Genomic DNA, 17,684 nt, shown 5'->3' with positions numbered 1-17,684 from the left:
GACTGCCCTGTAAACAAAATATAGAGTTTAAAAATGCTTTTCATATCAGCTTTAAATATATGTTACATATCAACTGAACGACTCACCAGCAAAGCCTCGAGTCAAATGTAAACGTGCAGTCCGGCATGATCCGTCTTTTACCGTAAACCACCGTACATGCTCCAGCTCAAATAAAAGAATCAACTTTACGACGATTAAACGCTAACATTCATTGCTGCGTCTCAGTTTGAAGGATGAGTCCGCCAATGATCGCAATTTTTCGGGCACATTTATACGTGATTGAGGTTTAGTATGTCACTTTTTATATCTGAGTAAAGCATCCGTTACATTTCAAGGCAAGAATTGAAACTACATCTTAAGAGAAATCATTGTTAAGTGTATTGTTTTATTCACTGAACTTAATAGACAACCTCCATGACTGCCTTCGAACTGAGACGCGGTGTAAATATGATGAAACAAACATGATGTGTTTAAAAGGTCTTCTGCGGGAGACGTTGGCGTTAAGGAATGTGAGTGCGCGTTTATAAGGCGCATTGTGTGCGTGTAGATTCGACTTCCATGCGCCGCGCAGACCGATCGGCATATGCTATTAAAGTATCGCGAGAGCGACGCGAAATCACACATTTAAAATAGTTCTCGCGAGACTTTGATGCCACACGCCAATGCATCTTCGCACCGCGTCGAGACGTGGACACGCCTCTTCTGTACGTGGCAGCGACCAAAACTCTGCGAAACATCAGAAACATAACGGAGAAATCTGACGAACCGGCTTCGGTACATCTGTCTCGAGCTCGCTTGACCACTTTAATCCCGAAAACGCTGAGGTGAGGCCTATCCGATATTTCACGATTCACGAATAACGCGTCTGCATGCAACATTTCTCACTAACGTTACATAACGTAAGTGATTTGATTTCTTTACGTGACCGGTGTCTTCTTGCCTTCAAACATTCCGCGTTATTTGTGTAAAACGCTCGTTTATTTAGAAGACTAACACACAGCATTCACGAACAAGAGAAACTGTTCAACTTGAACTCACACGAGATCATCACATGTGCCTTCTGTCATTTCTTAAACAAACTTAATTCACGACGTATTTTCAGGAATTTAATAATATTGCATTTTAAATAATGTACTTAATTACTCCCTCATTAAACATACTGTAGTATATTATAGTGGCTAACGTTACTATACGTGTACTAGTGTTGTGATTTTATGTTGTTCTTATGTGTTTTACACGGTGGACGTCCGTGAAAGTGTTATAATCTGAGCAGAATATGTTGATGAAAGTATTGTGTGTATAATGAACTGTGTTTGTTTATAAAACCGAAGAATAACAGTGAACAATGTAAAAGTAAGTTTAAGAGTGATCAGATGACATGCGCGCGCGCGCGCGCTCGAGTCGTGAGTGGAGCAGAACTTTCTAGATGACGTCATCTTTCCCATGCCTTCACTTCACGAATACTTTCTAATGGCTCTAGTGGGTTGCTGTCAAAAAATGTCTTTCTAACATTAAGACAGCTTATTTCTTCGTGATGAGATCAAAGATGAGTGGAGTGTGATCTTCAGATTCTTCTGTCTGTCATCAGAAGGGCCGGAAAGCTCGAATATGATGGGAGTGAATTTCAATTTCATCTCTAAATGTAGACGGTTTCCTTCATTAACATGAAAAGCCGAACGCTCTTCAGGCTTCATCCACACATAAAGTGGTGTTCAAGAAGGTGTCAATGAGGATGGTTTGAGATATGATGTACTCCAAAAAGGTTGAGAAGCACAGGTCTAGAGCATCTGTTCTTAAACAACCTTCCCACTCACAGTGACAACATCACTATCATTCTGCACATTTCTACACAATGTCTCTGTGTGTTCTTTCAAAGGTTTTGCTGGAGGATGGTGACACGTGTGAAGATGTTAACGCTGCTCCTGGCGCTGGCGTGTCTCTCCTCTCCTACCCGAGCAGAAATCTTCACGTCCATCGGTAAACTTCTGAATAACATCATCTTGTCTCAGAGAGAACTGTGTGTGGGTGTTCTCACTCAACGGCTGAAAGCACAGACTGTTTTCCTAGCACTCCCCATGTCTTCCATTGTTTGGGCCAACATGTTCCTCTAGACTTTAAGTCAGTGTTTGTGAATGTTGTGCTTACCCACTAGAATCCCGTCATATTTACCCAAAAATATGTCACATGTAATAGGGGTGGGCGATCTAGAAAAAAAATTCAAATCACGATTTTTTCCAGATAGATCACGATTCACGATTTTATCGCGGTTCTTCTTCAAGTTGGTTTTAAGACTATTTTGCAAATTAAAGGGGCTTCAGTACAGCCAAACTAAGTCCCCATATAAAAATATACTCTTTACCATTTATATTATGAAGAATATTTTAATCAAGTTAATATTTAATGCAAGTGCAAGACCATAAATCAGCTGTTAGCAAAAAACTTTACATTTTGAATTTTGTTTTTCATCTTGTTGTGGCACTCGGAGTAAAGCTGTGGAATGGGCGTGGAGGATAAATATTTTTGGCTGGGTATTTCGTAACGTGGATCTACGACTTTGAGCAGTTTTTTAAAGCCCTCATTTTCCACAGTCTTTATGGGAATCATGTCTTTGGCCAGGTAAAATGCGACCGCATCAGTGACATCTTTCCAGCGCTTGTTCATTCTGTCATACAGATACGTGTTTTTTTTTCTCAAATGGTTCTTTCGCTAAAGTCGTTGTTTAAGCCTTTTAGTTTCCGTATGCTTGGTTGTACCTGATTTACTCGCGTGGGATACCCTTATAATTTGACTGTCGGCATACTCTTTCAGTCCCTTTATTTTGAGGTGGTTAAAAAGGTTCGTTGTGTTGCCTTACGACGCTCGAATCTTATCATTGCCACATTTGCAAATAACTGTTGTTTGGGCCGTGTCAGTTGGGGAAAACCCAAACCATTTCATTATTACTGATGGAGAATTTTTTTTAGGGACCAAGTCCTCCGTGTTTCCCTCCATCGTCACTGACCGCGTCACTTAATCTTACTGAATTCACAAGCAACGTATACGAGCTTGTTAACATGGCGCAATCTATCGCAAGTATGTTGACGAATTCTATAGAACAGCACTATATAGGACGATTTAACGATTTTCCCGAAAAAGTGGATCGTGCAGTCATTTTAATCGTTCGCGATCTAATATCGTCATATCGCACACCCCTAACATGTAATGCCATTTTTACAAATTCATTACAAGGAACATTCAAATGTGGTCTGAGATCCTATTGAATCTCTTCTGAAGATCTGCTCAACTGTGGGTTTGTGAGAAGCATTTTGTGTCATGATCATTGACTTCTTGCCGATGATAATCACATCTGTCCTGTCTCATCTCTAACCGTCACATTGTTGGTTTGTTGAAGGACTCTTCAGAATTGAATTTTGTTCTGCCTCTTTCGGTAGATGGTGCTAATGTTTTCCCCTTTCTTTGATAGGCCAGATGACAGATCTGATCTTCACAGAGAGAGAGCTGGTCCAGTCACTGAAGGAATACATCAGAGCAGAAGAAACCAAACTAGAAGCTGTGAAGAGGTGAATCTCTGGCCCACATAAATCTCTAGCCGTGACTCATTCATGTGTTAATGTTGTGTTTGGGTGACTGCAGCTGGGCTAATAAACTGGATTTGTTGACACGAGCGTCCACATCAGATCCAGAAGGATTCTTGGCTCATCCGGTGAACGCTTACAAACTGATGAAGAGACTGAACACAGAGTGGTCAGAGCTGGAGAGTCTTGTGCTTCAGGACCCATCAGACGGTACACAATAAAACCCTTTAACTCTAAAGTCCAAATGTGTCTCAAACATTTACAAATAAAGGCAGATGATATACAACGTCGCAGGGACAGTGTAGCCTATATCGAAAACATAAAGTTAGTGGTGTAGACTCTAGAAATCTAAATTCATTTGTTATCATGTGATGAGCTTTAAGATTGTGAGAGACACGTGCGTTCAGATGCACAATATCTTTTTGAAGAGGCCTTTAGAGGAGTTCACATTACAAAACTAACTGTAACACTAACTGTAACTAGAACTATATTTGAAGAATTTGCAGGGTTCGTACGGTCATGAAAAACCTCGAAAAGTCATGGAATTTTAAAATGGCAATTTCCAGGCCTGGAAAAGTTTTGGAAAACGAATAAACTCAGAATGTTTTGGAAAAGTCATGGAAATTTGTTTTTCAAAATATCCGTGTACTTGAAATTGTTTAATTGATAATATTGGTTTTCAAATTGCAATAATTTTTTCGTTCGGGCGATCAGTAACGTCACGTGACATGTTCTCTGCGTGGGGCAACTCAGTTGCAGCTGAGCAAAAATAAACAATGCCGGGAAAATGACTATGTGTCCAGAAACGAAACCCTCACTGCAGAGGTACTGTGGGCGCTAAAAGTGGCTAATTCTCACAATTCTTACAAGTCTTGTGAAGACATAAGCCAGCTTTTTCTGGTCATGTTCCCCGACAGTCAGATAACTACAAGATGTGCTCATGTGTAATTTTGGAGTGGCTCCTTATTTTAAGAAACTGACTTCGGCTAGTGTATCAAAGCAACGAGTATATGTCATTTTGTGTGATGAAAGCCTGAATCACTATTTACAGGCTAAACAGTTAGACCAGTGTTGCCAGGGTCGCGGTTTTATACAAAAATTATGGAGCCGTGGGTTTTTGGGCTACTTTCATAATGTACTGCGGCCGCCAAAATGTTTATTTATATTCTAATGATAAATGTTAATTGATGAGTTTCTTAATGTGTATTCACACTCCGAATGAATACATGGCAACTCAAGGAACGGTCCGATCTCAAAAGTCTGTGGAACGAGTCTGACATGCAGGCTACAGTACAGGGAGGGACGCGGGAGCTCAGATCACCCAAAGAGGAAAAAATTAGCAGTGGTATAAGACACAATGCATCCGAATTATGTTTTTAACAATGTTTCGTCAGGTGAATGTCACGTTGCACAATGAAAGAAATCACTCGTGAGTGTACAACACTTGATTCTTCCGGCTGCCAAATATCACGTTTGATCAGCGCTCTACGCAGTCTAGAACAACTAAATCATTGAGGTGCTTGTATGCTTTTACAGATTATACATTATGCAATAAATGTAACCAAGCTTATATCTTAACCAAGTTTCTGCATGTCTTACGAAGAGAAAACATGTTTCCGTCCATTTACGTGCACGTGGGATATTTTTAATATCCACCCAAAAATTAAAAATTCATATGAATTACTCTAGTTGTTTCTAAACCTGTATACATTTATTTGTTCGGTTGAAAACATGCCACCATGTTTCAGCCTCTGTGGCCTTCTTCAGGGCAAATTTAACAGCATTTTTTTGCCCTGAAGAAGGCCACAGAGGCTGAAACATGTTGGCATGTTTTTAATGGATAGCCAAGTTTAGATAAAGGCTTTTTAAACTTCTATTCCTTGTGAGTGCCTCAGAACTACTGTTTATTAAGTCATGAATATTTAACTTTAAGTCATGGAAAAGTCATGGAATGTAATTGGTAAAAATGTGTATGAACCCTGAATTTGGTTCCAAAATGAGATTCTTCCATTTGAAAAAAATGAATGTTATTTTTATTGTGTTAGTTAGCTGTATTTGTTGAGTTATTATTGCTTAAATCAAAAGGAACCAACTACAGTTTGATTGATATTAGTTGGAATGCACAATAAATAAAGATGATTTTTTTGGTGCCCAACTCTTCATTTGCATCCACACAAGTGGAGGATAATGATGATGTTGTGTGACATCAGTATGTAATGTAAACACAACACTTTCTGACATGTAACCCACGCTGCGATCATCAATAACCAAACATTAGAGATCCACCTGAGGCTGTTTCACAGCATGTTTTATCATTCTTCAGCTAGAAAAAACATTCAGAAAGTGACTCCAACCATACGTCTCTCTGTATCTTTATCATTATAGTTGTGATGTGAACTCTGCTTTATGAATCCTAAATGAAGAACCATTTTTCAAACTGTATTTTATAGTTGTGGTTCATTGTGTGAATGACCCTTTCTTCAATTCAATTCAAGTTTATTTATATAGCGCTTTTCACAATGTGTATTGTTTCAAAGCAGCTTTACAGGGCAAACAGGAAAAACAGATAAGTTAGAACACAGCACAGTGCATGGTGTTTATACAACGAGTAAGATCATTCTAATAAATAATATCTAATTTCTAAATAAATAAATAAATGAATGAATGCAGTCTCCCGGTGAGCAGGCCAACACTGCCCTGCTGTGGTGAGGAACCCAAACTCCAATGATTGATTAATGGAGAAAAAAACCTTGGGAGAAACCAGGCTCAACCGGATTCAGTGTCTAAACAGATGAAATGTGTTGTTATTATGGTATATTTTTATGATTTGATGCGGTGTAGGGCTCGGCTCGGCTCGGTAAAAAAGATGAATTCTCAAATTCTGATGAATTCTTAATTTAACCAAACAAAATTGATTATGGTGGAGGGTGTTTTATTTCTCAAACATGTTTCAGGTTGGTAATGAATTTCTCTAGGGAAGTACTAAGGGTTTATAATGTGTTTACAGTAATGTGTGCTTTGTTTGTTACTAAAAGTAAAGTATAAGTAATGAAACAATTATTGTGTGGCCATATTGTTAATGTAATACATTAGTTAGGGGTTCACTGACCAGCATTTGTATTTCAATATCAATTCTGTTTCTGCATATCTTACATTTTTTAAGGGAACATTGATAACTAATCGAATCAAATTGAAATAAGAACTGAATGGAATTGGCAAACTGTGTGAACTCTCTCAAACTGATGTGAACTTGTGTAAGCATGTGTTGCCACCTGGATCTGAAGAATGTCTTCCTTTACAACGAAACTTAAACAAGTTTGGACTAAAATACAGTCAGTGTGTCAGTCTGTCCTACAAGACTCATGTTAAGAACATTCATTCATCATCCAACAATGACATGAGACCACAAGACAAAACATCCAACCTGTTCCATTTGTTCATCTGTTTGACACATGTTGATGATCCTGATGTTCTCCTCCTCTTCTTCAGGTTTTCTGTCTAACATGTCAGTACACAGACAGTATTTTCCTGATGAAGAAGATGAGAAAGGAGCGGCGAAAGCTCTGATGCGGCTGCAGGACACGTATAAACTAGACTCTGAGAGTTTTTCTAAAGGCACACTGCCAGGTCAGGAGCAGCTCACAGGTAACTTCAACTCTTCTTCTGACATCTACATTCATACATGCCGTCATTTCAAGAGCGTCTCCACGGGATCTTGCAGAGATTTTTTTTTGTGATTTCTGCGGCACAAAATGTGTAATTTTACTTTTATTCAAATTTTGTTTTTTACAGAAAAAGATAAAAATACCACTTGAATTGGCGTGAAAACATTATTGATTCATTCATACTGAAGGTCTGGAAACCTTTAGCCAAAAAAACTTAAGGGCTAATGCTAACCGCTTCAGTGCAACGAAGGAAAGGAGACCTAAATACAGTTGAAAGAAAAAGTATGTGAACCCTTTGGGCTTACTTGGATTTCTTCATAAATTGGTCATAAAATGTGTTCTGATCTTCATCTAAGTCACAACAATAGAGAAACACAGTCTGCTTAAACTAATAGCGCACAAACATTATACGTTTTCATGTTTTTATTGAACACAACATGTAAACATTCATAGTGCAGGTTGGAAAAAGTATGTGAACCTTTGGGTTTAATAACTGGTTGACCCTCCTTTGGCAGCAATAACCTCAACCAAACATTTCCTATAGTTGCAGATCAGACCTGCACAACGGTCAGGAGAAATTTTGGACCATTCCTCTTTACAAAAGTGTTTCAGTTCAGCAATATTCTTGGGATGTCTGGTGTGAATCGCTCTCTTGAGGTCATGCCACAGCATCTCAATCGGGTTGAGGTCAGGACTCTGACTGGGCCACTCCAGAAGGCGTATTTTCTTCTGTTGAAGCCATTCTGTTGTTGATTTACTTCTATGCTTTGGGTCGTTGTCCTGTTGCATCGTCCATCCTCTGTTAAGCTTCAGTTGGCGGACAGATGGTCTTAAGTTTTCCTGCAAAATGTCTTGATAAACTTTGGAATTCATTTTTCCATCGATGACAGTAATCCGTCCAGGGCCTGAGGCAGCAAAGCAGCCCCAAACCATGATGCTCCTCCACCATATTTCACAGTTGGGATGAGGTTTTGATGTTGGTGTGCTATGCCTTTTGTTCTCCACACATAGCGTTGTGTGTTCTTTCCAAACAACTCAATTTTGGTTTCATCTGTCCACAGAATGTTTTGCCAGTAGTGCTGTGGAACATCCAGGTGCTCTTTTGCAAACTTCAAACGTGCTGCAATGTTTTTTTTGGACAGCAGTGGCTTCCTCCGTGGTGTCCTCCCATGAAGTCCATTCTTGTTTAATGTTTTCCTTATTGTAGATTTGTCAACAGAAATGTTAGCATGTGCCAGAGATTTCTGTAAGTGTTTAGCTGACACTCTAGGATTCTTCTTCACCTCATTGAGCATTCTGCGCTGTGCTCTTGCAGTCATCTTTACAGGACGACCACGCCTAGGGAGTGTAGCAACAGTGCTGAACTTTCTCCATTTGTAGACAATCTGTCTTACTGTGGACACATGGACATCAAGGCTTTTAGATATACTTTTGTAGCCCTTTCCAGCTTTATGTAAGTCAACAATTCTTGATCGTAGATCTTCTGAGAGCTCTTTTGTGCGAGGCATGGTTCACATCAGACAATGCTTCTTCAGAACAGCAAACTCAAAACTGGTGTGTGTTTTTTATTGGACAGGCCAGCTTTAATCAACACATCCAATCTCATCACATTGATTGGACCCCAGGTTGGCTGACTCCTGGCTCCAATGAGCTCTTGGAGAAGTCATTAAACAAGGGTTTCACATACTTTTTCCACCCTGCACTATGAATGTTTACATGTTGTGTTCAATAAAAACATGAAAACGTATAATGTTTGTGCGCTATTAGTTTAAGCAGACTGTGTTTCTCTATTGTTGTGACTTAGATGAAGATCAGAACACATTTTATGACCAATTTATGAAGAAATCCAAGTAAGCCCAAAGGGTTCACTGTAGATGACAATGGATGTCATCATATCATAAGTGTTACAGACCCTTCTATAGTATCTCTGCTTGACTTTTGGATTAGGTTTTGACGGAATGCGTGATGTGATGATTGGTGTGTCTTCGGCCAAATTATGAAGAAACTGCGACAATCTCTAAATATTGCAAGTTTGTTTGATTATGCATTATATAATTGCAGAGACTGAATGATGTTGATTTACAGCGATCAGGCGTTACATTATGAGCACTGACAGGTGAAGTGAATAACACTCATTATCTCTTCATCACCACATCTGTTAGTGGGTGGGATATATCAAGCAGCAAGTGAACATTTATGACTAGGGATTCTCCAATATCACTTTTCCTTTACCGATCCGAGACCTGAATTCTGAGTATCACCCGATACAGACCCCGATCTGATACTAGCACTGTTTTTACTTTTTAAGTAGAAAGAAACTGGATTTTTTATGTACTTAAGGACAATATTAAAGGCTAAAACATATATTTTTTTATTTATGAAGCGTAATGGAATAAAAATTGGCCCGAATGTGGTTGATAATGTAGTGAGGTCATTTTTTATTATATAATTTTTTTAAACTACTACCATTGATCTTTGTTTATGGCACAAAACTATCAGGTGCAGAGAGACACAAAAGTGCACATGCACATCTCGGACACAGAATGATGCACTTAATGCACTTTCTCTTTCTGAAGTTGCGGGGATCTTTGCTCCTCATTTTCATAACATTAGGACACAAAGAGTAAAGATATGTTATGTGTTTAACACACTGGGTATTGTGTTCATACAACAGTTTAAATCTGAGGTTTCAAGAGTTATTGTGTGAGAATGAGTCGCAGTGTTTTGAAGTTCCATTTGAAGCTTTATGAGTAACATCTGCGGCCAAAGCACGGGATCAGATTTGGATCGGTCCCATCAGTCTGATCCCCGATTCAGCAAAAACGTCCGTATCGGACAAAGTATCGGATCGGCACATCCCTAGATATGATATTGGATGACTGATGTGATGTCCACAGGGGTGCGCTACAGTGCTCTGCTGACAGTAGATGATTGTTCTGATATGGGGAAGTTGGCCTACAATGAGAACGACTACTATCACGCCGTGCTGTGGATGCAGCAGGCTCTTAAACAGATGGATTCTGGAGAAGATGCCAAGACGCTGAAGGCTGATATCTTAGATTATCTCAGTTACTCCGTCTATCAGATGGGTGACCTTCCACGAGCTATCGAGCTCACACGACGCCTGGTGGCCATCGGTAAGCTCTTTCTTTTCTGTAGATTAAGTTGTCAGTTGAATTGATGTCCACTGCAGATCACGTGTGCTTTATTAATGTCATTGATGTACTGACCTATAGAAATCACTGGATTGCTCATGACGTCATTACACTGAGGCTACCACGCCGCCATGTTGGTGTGCCCAGACATTCTATTTAATGAAAAGGGAGTTATCCCATATGAATCATAAAACCCTAAAGGGGGTCGCACACTGGATGCTGAAGTGCCGCGCATGTAGTGCTATTGTTTGTAAAAATGAGCATATTGTTTTCTATGAGTGTACACACACCGGCGTCGCCATTCTGCACGTGTCGGCAGTGCTATGCTACAACTCGGGACGCTGTTTTGAGTTCTGCAGCGAAACAACGCACCACACTTAATTTAACATTAAGTGAGATGTTCTTTGTCTGAACTCATCTTTAATGTTCACACTAACTTCACCATATGCTGCAAGATGTATATTTCTGTTTGGGAATAACAGAAAACCTCTTGACTCTACCACGTTCATAGCAGAGTTGTCATAGACTCGACGCTGCGCTTCCGCATCAGATGTGCGACCCCTTAACTCACCCGTCCCTGTTTTATATCTAAAGTTTCACAGTATATTCTTACAACGCAAATGCATGTTAATGGTTCATTATTGAAAGTCTGGGATTTTCTCATCTTATTTTATATATGCAGAGATAAGTTCATTTTCATGACAGTAGCGTACACATCAGATCAGCAGACTCAAGAGACATATCGACATGTGACAAACGGGCTTATTCTGAAATCTACAGATAAACACAGGCGATATATGAAGAGTTTGGTTCCAAAATCAGATAACTCTGAATGAATAATAAGAAATATGACTTTTAAAACAAAGTAATATCTATCAAACTGCAGTTGATGTGTTTTGATTTAAGCCGTAATAACTTAAAAAATACAGCTAATCAACAAAAAACACACAAGAGAAACATTTTTTTTTTTTTAAATTCATTGTGGAACTAAACTTTTTATATGTTCTTTAAGTAATGAAGCTTTATTTTTAAACATTCAAACACGTGTGATTACAACAGTTTGAAATACACACTCGCCTTCTATACGTCGCTGTTCTGCCCGAAATAAACAAAGGAAAAAACACCAGAATTAACACACATGTGAACTCAAAATGTATCCCGTCCCTAATAAACTGCAAAAGGGTTTATGTAAGATTTAATGGCGCTCTCTGTCAGTTGGACACCAAGATGGCGGCGCGATCGCTTCTGGTGCCTTCACCTCCTGCCGTTGCTGTAGCGTTCTAGACACAATCCAGTCATGTTAATAGATCTGTGGGCCTTACATGTGCTTAATGAAGTACTGGCACGTCATGTGAATAGTGCCACAGTAATTTATGCTTTTATAAAACTGTCAGTTCTGGTCCTTGATTCTGATTGGCTAAGCCAACTTCCAAGCTGTTATAAAATACCCCCATTTATGACAGAGGACTGCATTACATAGTCTAAATATCACTTTATTTACTTTATTTTATGAAGCCTTGCTACGCATATGGAATAACCGTTTTATAAAAGCTATACGCCCTGTGAAGAAGTGGCTTTACCATAGCAACATGTGACGTGTGTGTGGTATATAATAATTGCCATTTTTGTTATGTAGAATGTGTTAAGCTATTTATGTTTGTCAAGCATTAAACAGGATATATTCGCTGTATTATCATATATACGTAACAAAGCAAATGACAACAGAACAGCAACCACATGCTGCTCTTGCTATATGATAAACTATTGTAACAGAGGAAATGTTTGTGTACCTGCAGATCCCGGCCACCAGAGGGCAGGAGGGAACCTACGTTACTTTGAGCGTCTTCTGTCGAAAGAGCTGAGAGACGTGACTCAAGAGTCTGGTGATGAGCGACCCATTCAGCTGGACACTTATGAGCGTCCTAAAGACTATCTGCCTGAGAGAGAGATCTATGAAGCCCTGTGCAGAGGAGAGGGAGTGAAAATGGTCCGTGTAGAGTAATCGTCCATCCAGGGCCGTGACCATATATATCCATTCACACTAGTTATACCTGTCTCGGCCCATTCTGAAATCCACTGTGTGTTTTCTGCACAGCTCTTCTGTGAACTACGGCTCTTTGATCAGTAGGAAGATGTACTCAATCTAAAATCATTACGAGATTGAGTCGTTTATAACGTGCATTTGAAAAACTATAAATCACTAGAAATGTTCTTTATTATCATGAAAATAACAGCGATAGAATATCATCATTGGCACCAAACTACTTTTGTAATCCAACCTGTGTTCTTCTTCTGTGTCCCATACTCAGAGTTTCTGCTCAGAGAGCGTCCTCTGGCTTTCAGATGTGGCGTAATTTAACTGTAATAAATTGAGAAATTGAGCTTAAAAATATACAGTATAAATGGTCCCAGCCCTACATGGATCTCAGATCATTCCAGAAGATCACATGATACCGGCATAAATGAATGAACATTAATGATTATCAATCGTGTGAACCGCAGACTTCTCAGAGAAGCAGCCGACTCTTCTGTCGCTATCAGAACGGGAACAGGAATCCACGTCTGCTGCTGAAGCCCATGAAGGAGGAGGACGAGTGGGACAGTCCTCATATCGTTCGCTATCTGGAGGCTCTTTCAGACGAGGAGATTGAGAAGATCAAGGAGTTAGCCAAACCCAAGGTGAGTGCCGGCGTTCTGTAACCCATCAGACATGTTTGACTTTCATTTCACACGTCTGTCTCCTGTTGTTGTGTTCAGCTCACCAGGGCCACGGTGAGAGATCCAAAAACTGGCGTTCTGACTGTCGCCCATTACAGAGTTTCTAAAAGGTGAGCGCACACACATTCACCTCAGGATCATCAACACGGCTGTAAAAAGCAGCTGTACAGAAAACACCAGCTGAAACACACAGATAATAATCAAATGTTAACATATAGAAAGATGATGGATTCAGAATGACATACTGTGTGTGTAACACAGGGTCGAGAACCTCCTGTCTACACCTTTACATGTTTTGTCATTGTAGATGTATTTCTGTTAACATTCTAAAGATGCCTTTCAAACAAACACTGTAATCATCTAGAGTCCATTAGAAAATGTTTACTTAAAGGGACAGTTCACCCAAAACATCCTTTCCTAACCCTCAAGTTGTTTCAAGCCTGTATACATTTCTTTGTTCTGCCAAACACAGAGGAAGATATTTGGAGCAATTTTAAGTTCTGTGACATTGTTCACTTCCAAAGTAGAACAAAATCAAATGCTAGTCCACAGTGCCCCAGAACTGTTCAATTCTTCTAAATATCTCATGATGTGTTCAACACAACACAACAATCATTTATCCTGCTATGTGAGTCAATGGCGCCGCAGAACTGAACATTCTTCAGGTTTTTTTAAATATCTTTCCCTTTGTTCATCAAAACAAAGACATTTATACAGGTTTGAAATAACTGTGAGTAAATAAAGACAGAATCATTTTTTGAGTGAACTAGCCCTTCAAAATCAGGTATAAAATCAATACTAGGAAACACAATTCCGTGCGATATTTCAGGGTCCAAGGACTTCCTTTATAAGTCAAAAGATCACAGTTGAGCACAGCTGCTTTCATATTTTACTCCCGGTGTCATTGTTTCTTCTTTTGAAAGCAGCCGAATCTAATGTCATTGGTAACGACAGAAGCTGCGCGGTGCTGGTGTGTGTTCAGTCAGACAAAACAACATGCAGCGTTATAACAGTCATGTGTTTGGGTGTTAAAGACGTGGCACAGCGTGTCATATGTTGAGTTATTCATGAAGTGTTTCTGATTGGTTTGTGACACCCTTTACAGGAAACATAGGTGTAATGCTGCTCATAAAGCTCGGCCACGCACCACACCTGAGCCGTCTTCAGAAACCGATACCTTTAAGTTCAAATGAAATAAATTGCTCACGTTTCTGGCTCATTTAAAAAAACACATCCCAACTCAACTGGCGATGTAAAGGCACAGAGATGTTGTTTTGATAAGAGGCGTGTTTGTGTTGTGTGTTCAGCGCGTGGTTGGATGGTGATGATGATCCGGTGGTGGAACGGGTCAATCAGAGGATACAAGACATCACTGGATTATCTGTGGACACGGCAGAGCTTCTTCAGGTGACTCCTCATCCACACCGTGGGTTCATTTCCTCTGATTTGAATTGCTAATGTTGTGTGTTTGTGTTGTGTGTCAGGTGGCTAACTATGGTGTCGGAGGTCAATATGAACCACACTATGACTTCTCAAGGGTAAGATCCGTTCATCACGTGTCCTCATCATCATCACTGGCAGAGTAAATGTGAAGAGAGATAAAAGTTGCACACGTCTGTTGCAGCGTCCTTTTGACAGCAACCTCATGGTTGATGGAAATAGACTTGCCACCTATCTGAACTACGTAAGTACACGCGCATGTGTGTTTGTGCCTGTCTTTACTCTCACGTTTTGTCTTCATAGAAAGATGAACCTGATGCTTTCAAATCATTAGGCACTGGAAATCGTGTGGCTACTTATTTACATTATGTAAGTATGAGTATGTGGTGGTGTCTGCCTTCACGTCTCATGTGTTGTGTGATCCATGTGGCGGTCGCTCCACCAGTAAAGCGCACACACTTCAGGAATGCCAGTGTTGTCTCTGTTCAAGACATGAGGAATGAGAATGATCAGTCCAGACGTTACAGTAAACACAGGTTCACACCCGTGCTTTCATGTCTGGACACACCCGAGCAGAACTGACATCATACAGTCAACAGACACGCGTGGATGATGTGTGTTTTGTGTGCCATTCTGATTGATGTCTGTGGATTACAGATGAGTGACGTGGAGGCGGGTGGAGCTACAGTTTTTCCAGATTTTGGGGCCACTATCAGGCCTAGAAAGGTACAGTGATCATTTCCCTTCAAGAAAAGTAAAGAAGTGAAGGTTGTGTTCGATCCGTTCTGTACGGAGATGACAGACAGTATTAATCATAAGTCTGTGTTGACGTGTGGTGGTGTTGTTTTAGGGAACGGCGGTGTTCTGGTATAATCTTTTTAAGAGCGGTGAAGGAGACTACAGGACGAGACACGCCGCCTGTCCGGTTCTTGTAGGGAGTAAATGGGGTAAGCAGTCGGATTGCTCTGTATTATGATGTTCATCTGATAAATGAGAACATGAGAAGCAGAAAATGATCTGATATCTAAACACACATCACATTGGGCTATATGGGCTATTCTACAGAATTTGTGCAAACTGCTTTCCAACAAAAAAACACACATTTTATTAAAAAAAAAAAGGTATTCAGTTGTTTACTGAGATCATCTAATGAAACCCACAATAATATTTGCCATATATAATCAGTTGGTAGATGGGTGTCCCAAACCCGTACATTTCAACTTTATATAACGTTTTTTTGCATTTCGAAGCAAGTGAAGTTCAAAAAATATATTTTTCTTTTTTAATAATTAAACTTTAGTTAATAAATTGTGTCCTGGATTTTAGCCACGCCACTATTTTTTTGATCAAGAATCATGACTGTGTCCCTCTCTCTAATAGCTGTCTAAAAACAGTAAGTAGATCGGTCTTATTATTTTAAAGTAAATGTGTTCAAAAGTATGAAAATCTGTGTTCAGTTATGCAAATCATGAGTATTTGAGTATGTTTTTGTAGGGATGAAGTACGATATAGTATGTGAGGTATTTACTGTCAGGTGTGTGTCTGCTATATTCTTTGTGCTGGCTGCGTATGTGCAACATAGTTAGTTGTTTGTATTTATGTTGTATTTTATGGCTAGTAATTTATATTAACATGAAATGTTGAAAGTCTGATTCAGATGTGCAATTTAAATATTGTGATCACTACTAAAACATTACCAACATTTCTGAATCATGTTTAGTCAAAAATGCCTTTTACAAATAAAGATTGGTTTAAAAATACAGGAAATCTCAAAGTACACACTTGTAACTGTTATTGATTTACATGTGAAAACAATTTTAAATAGCAAAAATATATTTAAAAATGAGTTTAAACATAATCCTTCTTATTAAATTATATAAATGACCTTTGGTAGTGACAACATTGTGGAGACTAGAGGAGGAATATTTCAAAACTTTCTGAAATGACGATATGAAAATGAATTGCACAATTACTAGACATGTGAACCTTTGATATTCTACAATTTGCATCCATAAAACAATTGTGGAAGATCTTTCCAGCTCTGATTTTGTACCAATTCTGTCAAATGGCCCATTTATCCCACTTCTCTTTATGGAGTATTTCACACATGAAGTAATATCATTTATCCTTCCATGTGACAAACAATGTGAACCAATGACTAGACAAATCATTACAATAATTAAACAAATACTTGAAGCAACATGTGTTTGATTTTCATTCATTGAGTGAGGGACGTACAGTATTTTATTTCAACTAAATCTGCAGTCCATTCTGACACGTTGATTGTTTGTTATACACTAGTTATATTCTAACAGTTTATTGGTGACACCTTGCAGGACATTTCTTCAGCTAACATGAACTCACAATGAACACTATACAGTATCTTTACAGGATTCATTCTTTGTTCATGTGATGAATATTTTCTGCTGTAAAATAAAGCAGGTCATGAAGTGTTTGGTGAGTGTGTTGTGTTTCCTCTGACAGTGTCAAACAAATGGATTCATGAGAGAGGACAAGAGTTCAGGAGACCGTGTGGCCTGACTCAAGCGGACTGATGGAGGATTGACACCCGCAGTGTCTCAACATCAACACACACACCAGAGACCTGAGAGATCTGTGCGGACGCTTTCTCTCCGTCAGGGATTCTCTTTTAATCAAGTGTCATTATGAGGATGATTTGCTGTTTTAGTGTTTGATATTTCTCGATGGATGTAAAGTGATCCAGTGATGCATCATGTCACAGCAGACCACTCTGTGTGTGTGTGTGTGTGTTTATATCCTGCATAAATTATTGCTCTGTTCTTTTAATCCTTGTTTTTATGTTTGCAATAAAAGATTTGAACTTTAATATTGTATATTTCATTTTGTAGTATTTGTGAGCAGTTCTTATAGCAGCTGTAACATCTGAAAGATTGAGTTCATGTCCTGGAAAACGATTTCACTCCTCAGATGAGGAATAAAGTCAATATCATGCCCTGGAATAAAGTCTTCATCAGTGGGTTAAGCAAAGATGTACAATGTGACTTTAATAGTTTTATGATCTGTTTTGCTCTGATGGGCCACAGAAAAGAAACCATGATTGAGTCAACTGTGTGTGTGTTTGTCAATGAGATTAGACCTGTAGGTGGGAC

The 17,684-nt window shown here is 39.2% G+C and overlaps 1 protein-coding gene across 3 annotated transcripts; it reads left to right on the top strand.

Annotated features, from left to right (window-relative positions):
- The first annotated feature begins 667 nt into the window (after positions 1-667).
- Positions 668-17,401, top strand: p4ha2 (procollagen-proline, 2-oxoglutarate 4-dioxygenase (proline 4-hydroxylase), alpha polypeptide 2). Of its 3 annotated transcripts, none has more exons than XM_056731828.1 (15): positions 668-824; positions 1,877-1,977; positions 3,464-3,560; positions 3,634-3,785; positions 7,065-7,220; positions 10,138-10,377; positions 12,192-12,382; positions 12,898-13,074; positions 13,153-13,223; positions 14,421-14,520; positions 14,598-14,651; positions 14,857-14,922; positions 15,211-15,279; positions 15,404-15,500; positions 17,038-17,401. In XM_056731828.1, exons 2-15 carry the CDS (start codon positions 1,890-1,892, stop codon positions 17,106-17,108), a joined length of 1,629 nt encoding a protein of 542 aa, XP_056587806.1. In that variant the 5' UTR covers positions 668-824; positions 1,877-1,889; the 3' UTR covers positions 17,109-17,401. The 3 variants fall into 3 exon arrangements, 2 of the variants coding, with proteins under 2 accessions (XP_056587806.1, XP_056587807.1); XM_056731829.1 differs by lacking the exon at positions 14,857-14,922 and adding an exon at positions 14,738-14,797; XR_008904740.1 differs by lacking the exon at positions 17,038-17,401 and having other exon boundaries at positions 14,738-14,922; positions 15,404-15,473.
- Positions 17,402-17,684: the final 283 nt, after the last annotated feature.

Source organism: Triplophysa dalaica, chromosome 19 (assembly GCF_015846415.1).
Source record: "Triplophysa dalaica isolate WHDGS20190420 chromosome 19, ASM1584641v1, whole genome shotgun sequence".
Lineage (NCBI taxonomy): Eukaryota > Metazoa > Chordata > Actinopteri > Cypriniformes > Nemacheilidae > Triplophysa > Triplophysa dalaica.
This window is presented reverse-complemented; position numbering and strand designations above follow the sequence as displayed.

What these genes read in the sequence shown, in the direction of transcription:
- p4ha2 (XM_056731828.1), top strand. Translation starts at nt 1,890, where the DNA reads ATGGTGACACGTGTGAAGATGTTAACGCTGCTCCTGGCGCTGGCGTGT. An exon ending in CATTACAGAGTTTCTAAAAG is followed by an intron (nt 13,224 to 14,420) that starts GTGAGCGCACAC and finishes TTGTGTGTTCAG; the next exon opens with CGCGTGGTTGGATGGTGATG. An exon ending in CCACTATCAGGCCTAGAAAG is followed by an intron (nt 15,280 to 15,403) that starts GTACAGTGATCA and finishes GTGTTGTTTTAG; the next exon opens with GGAACGGCGGTGTTCTGGTA.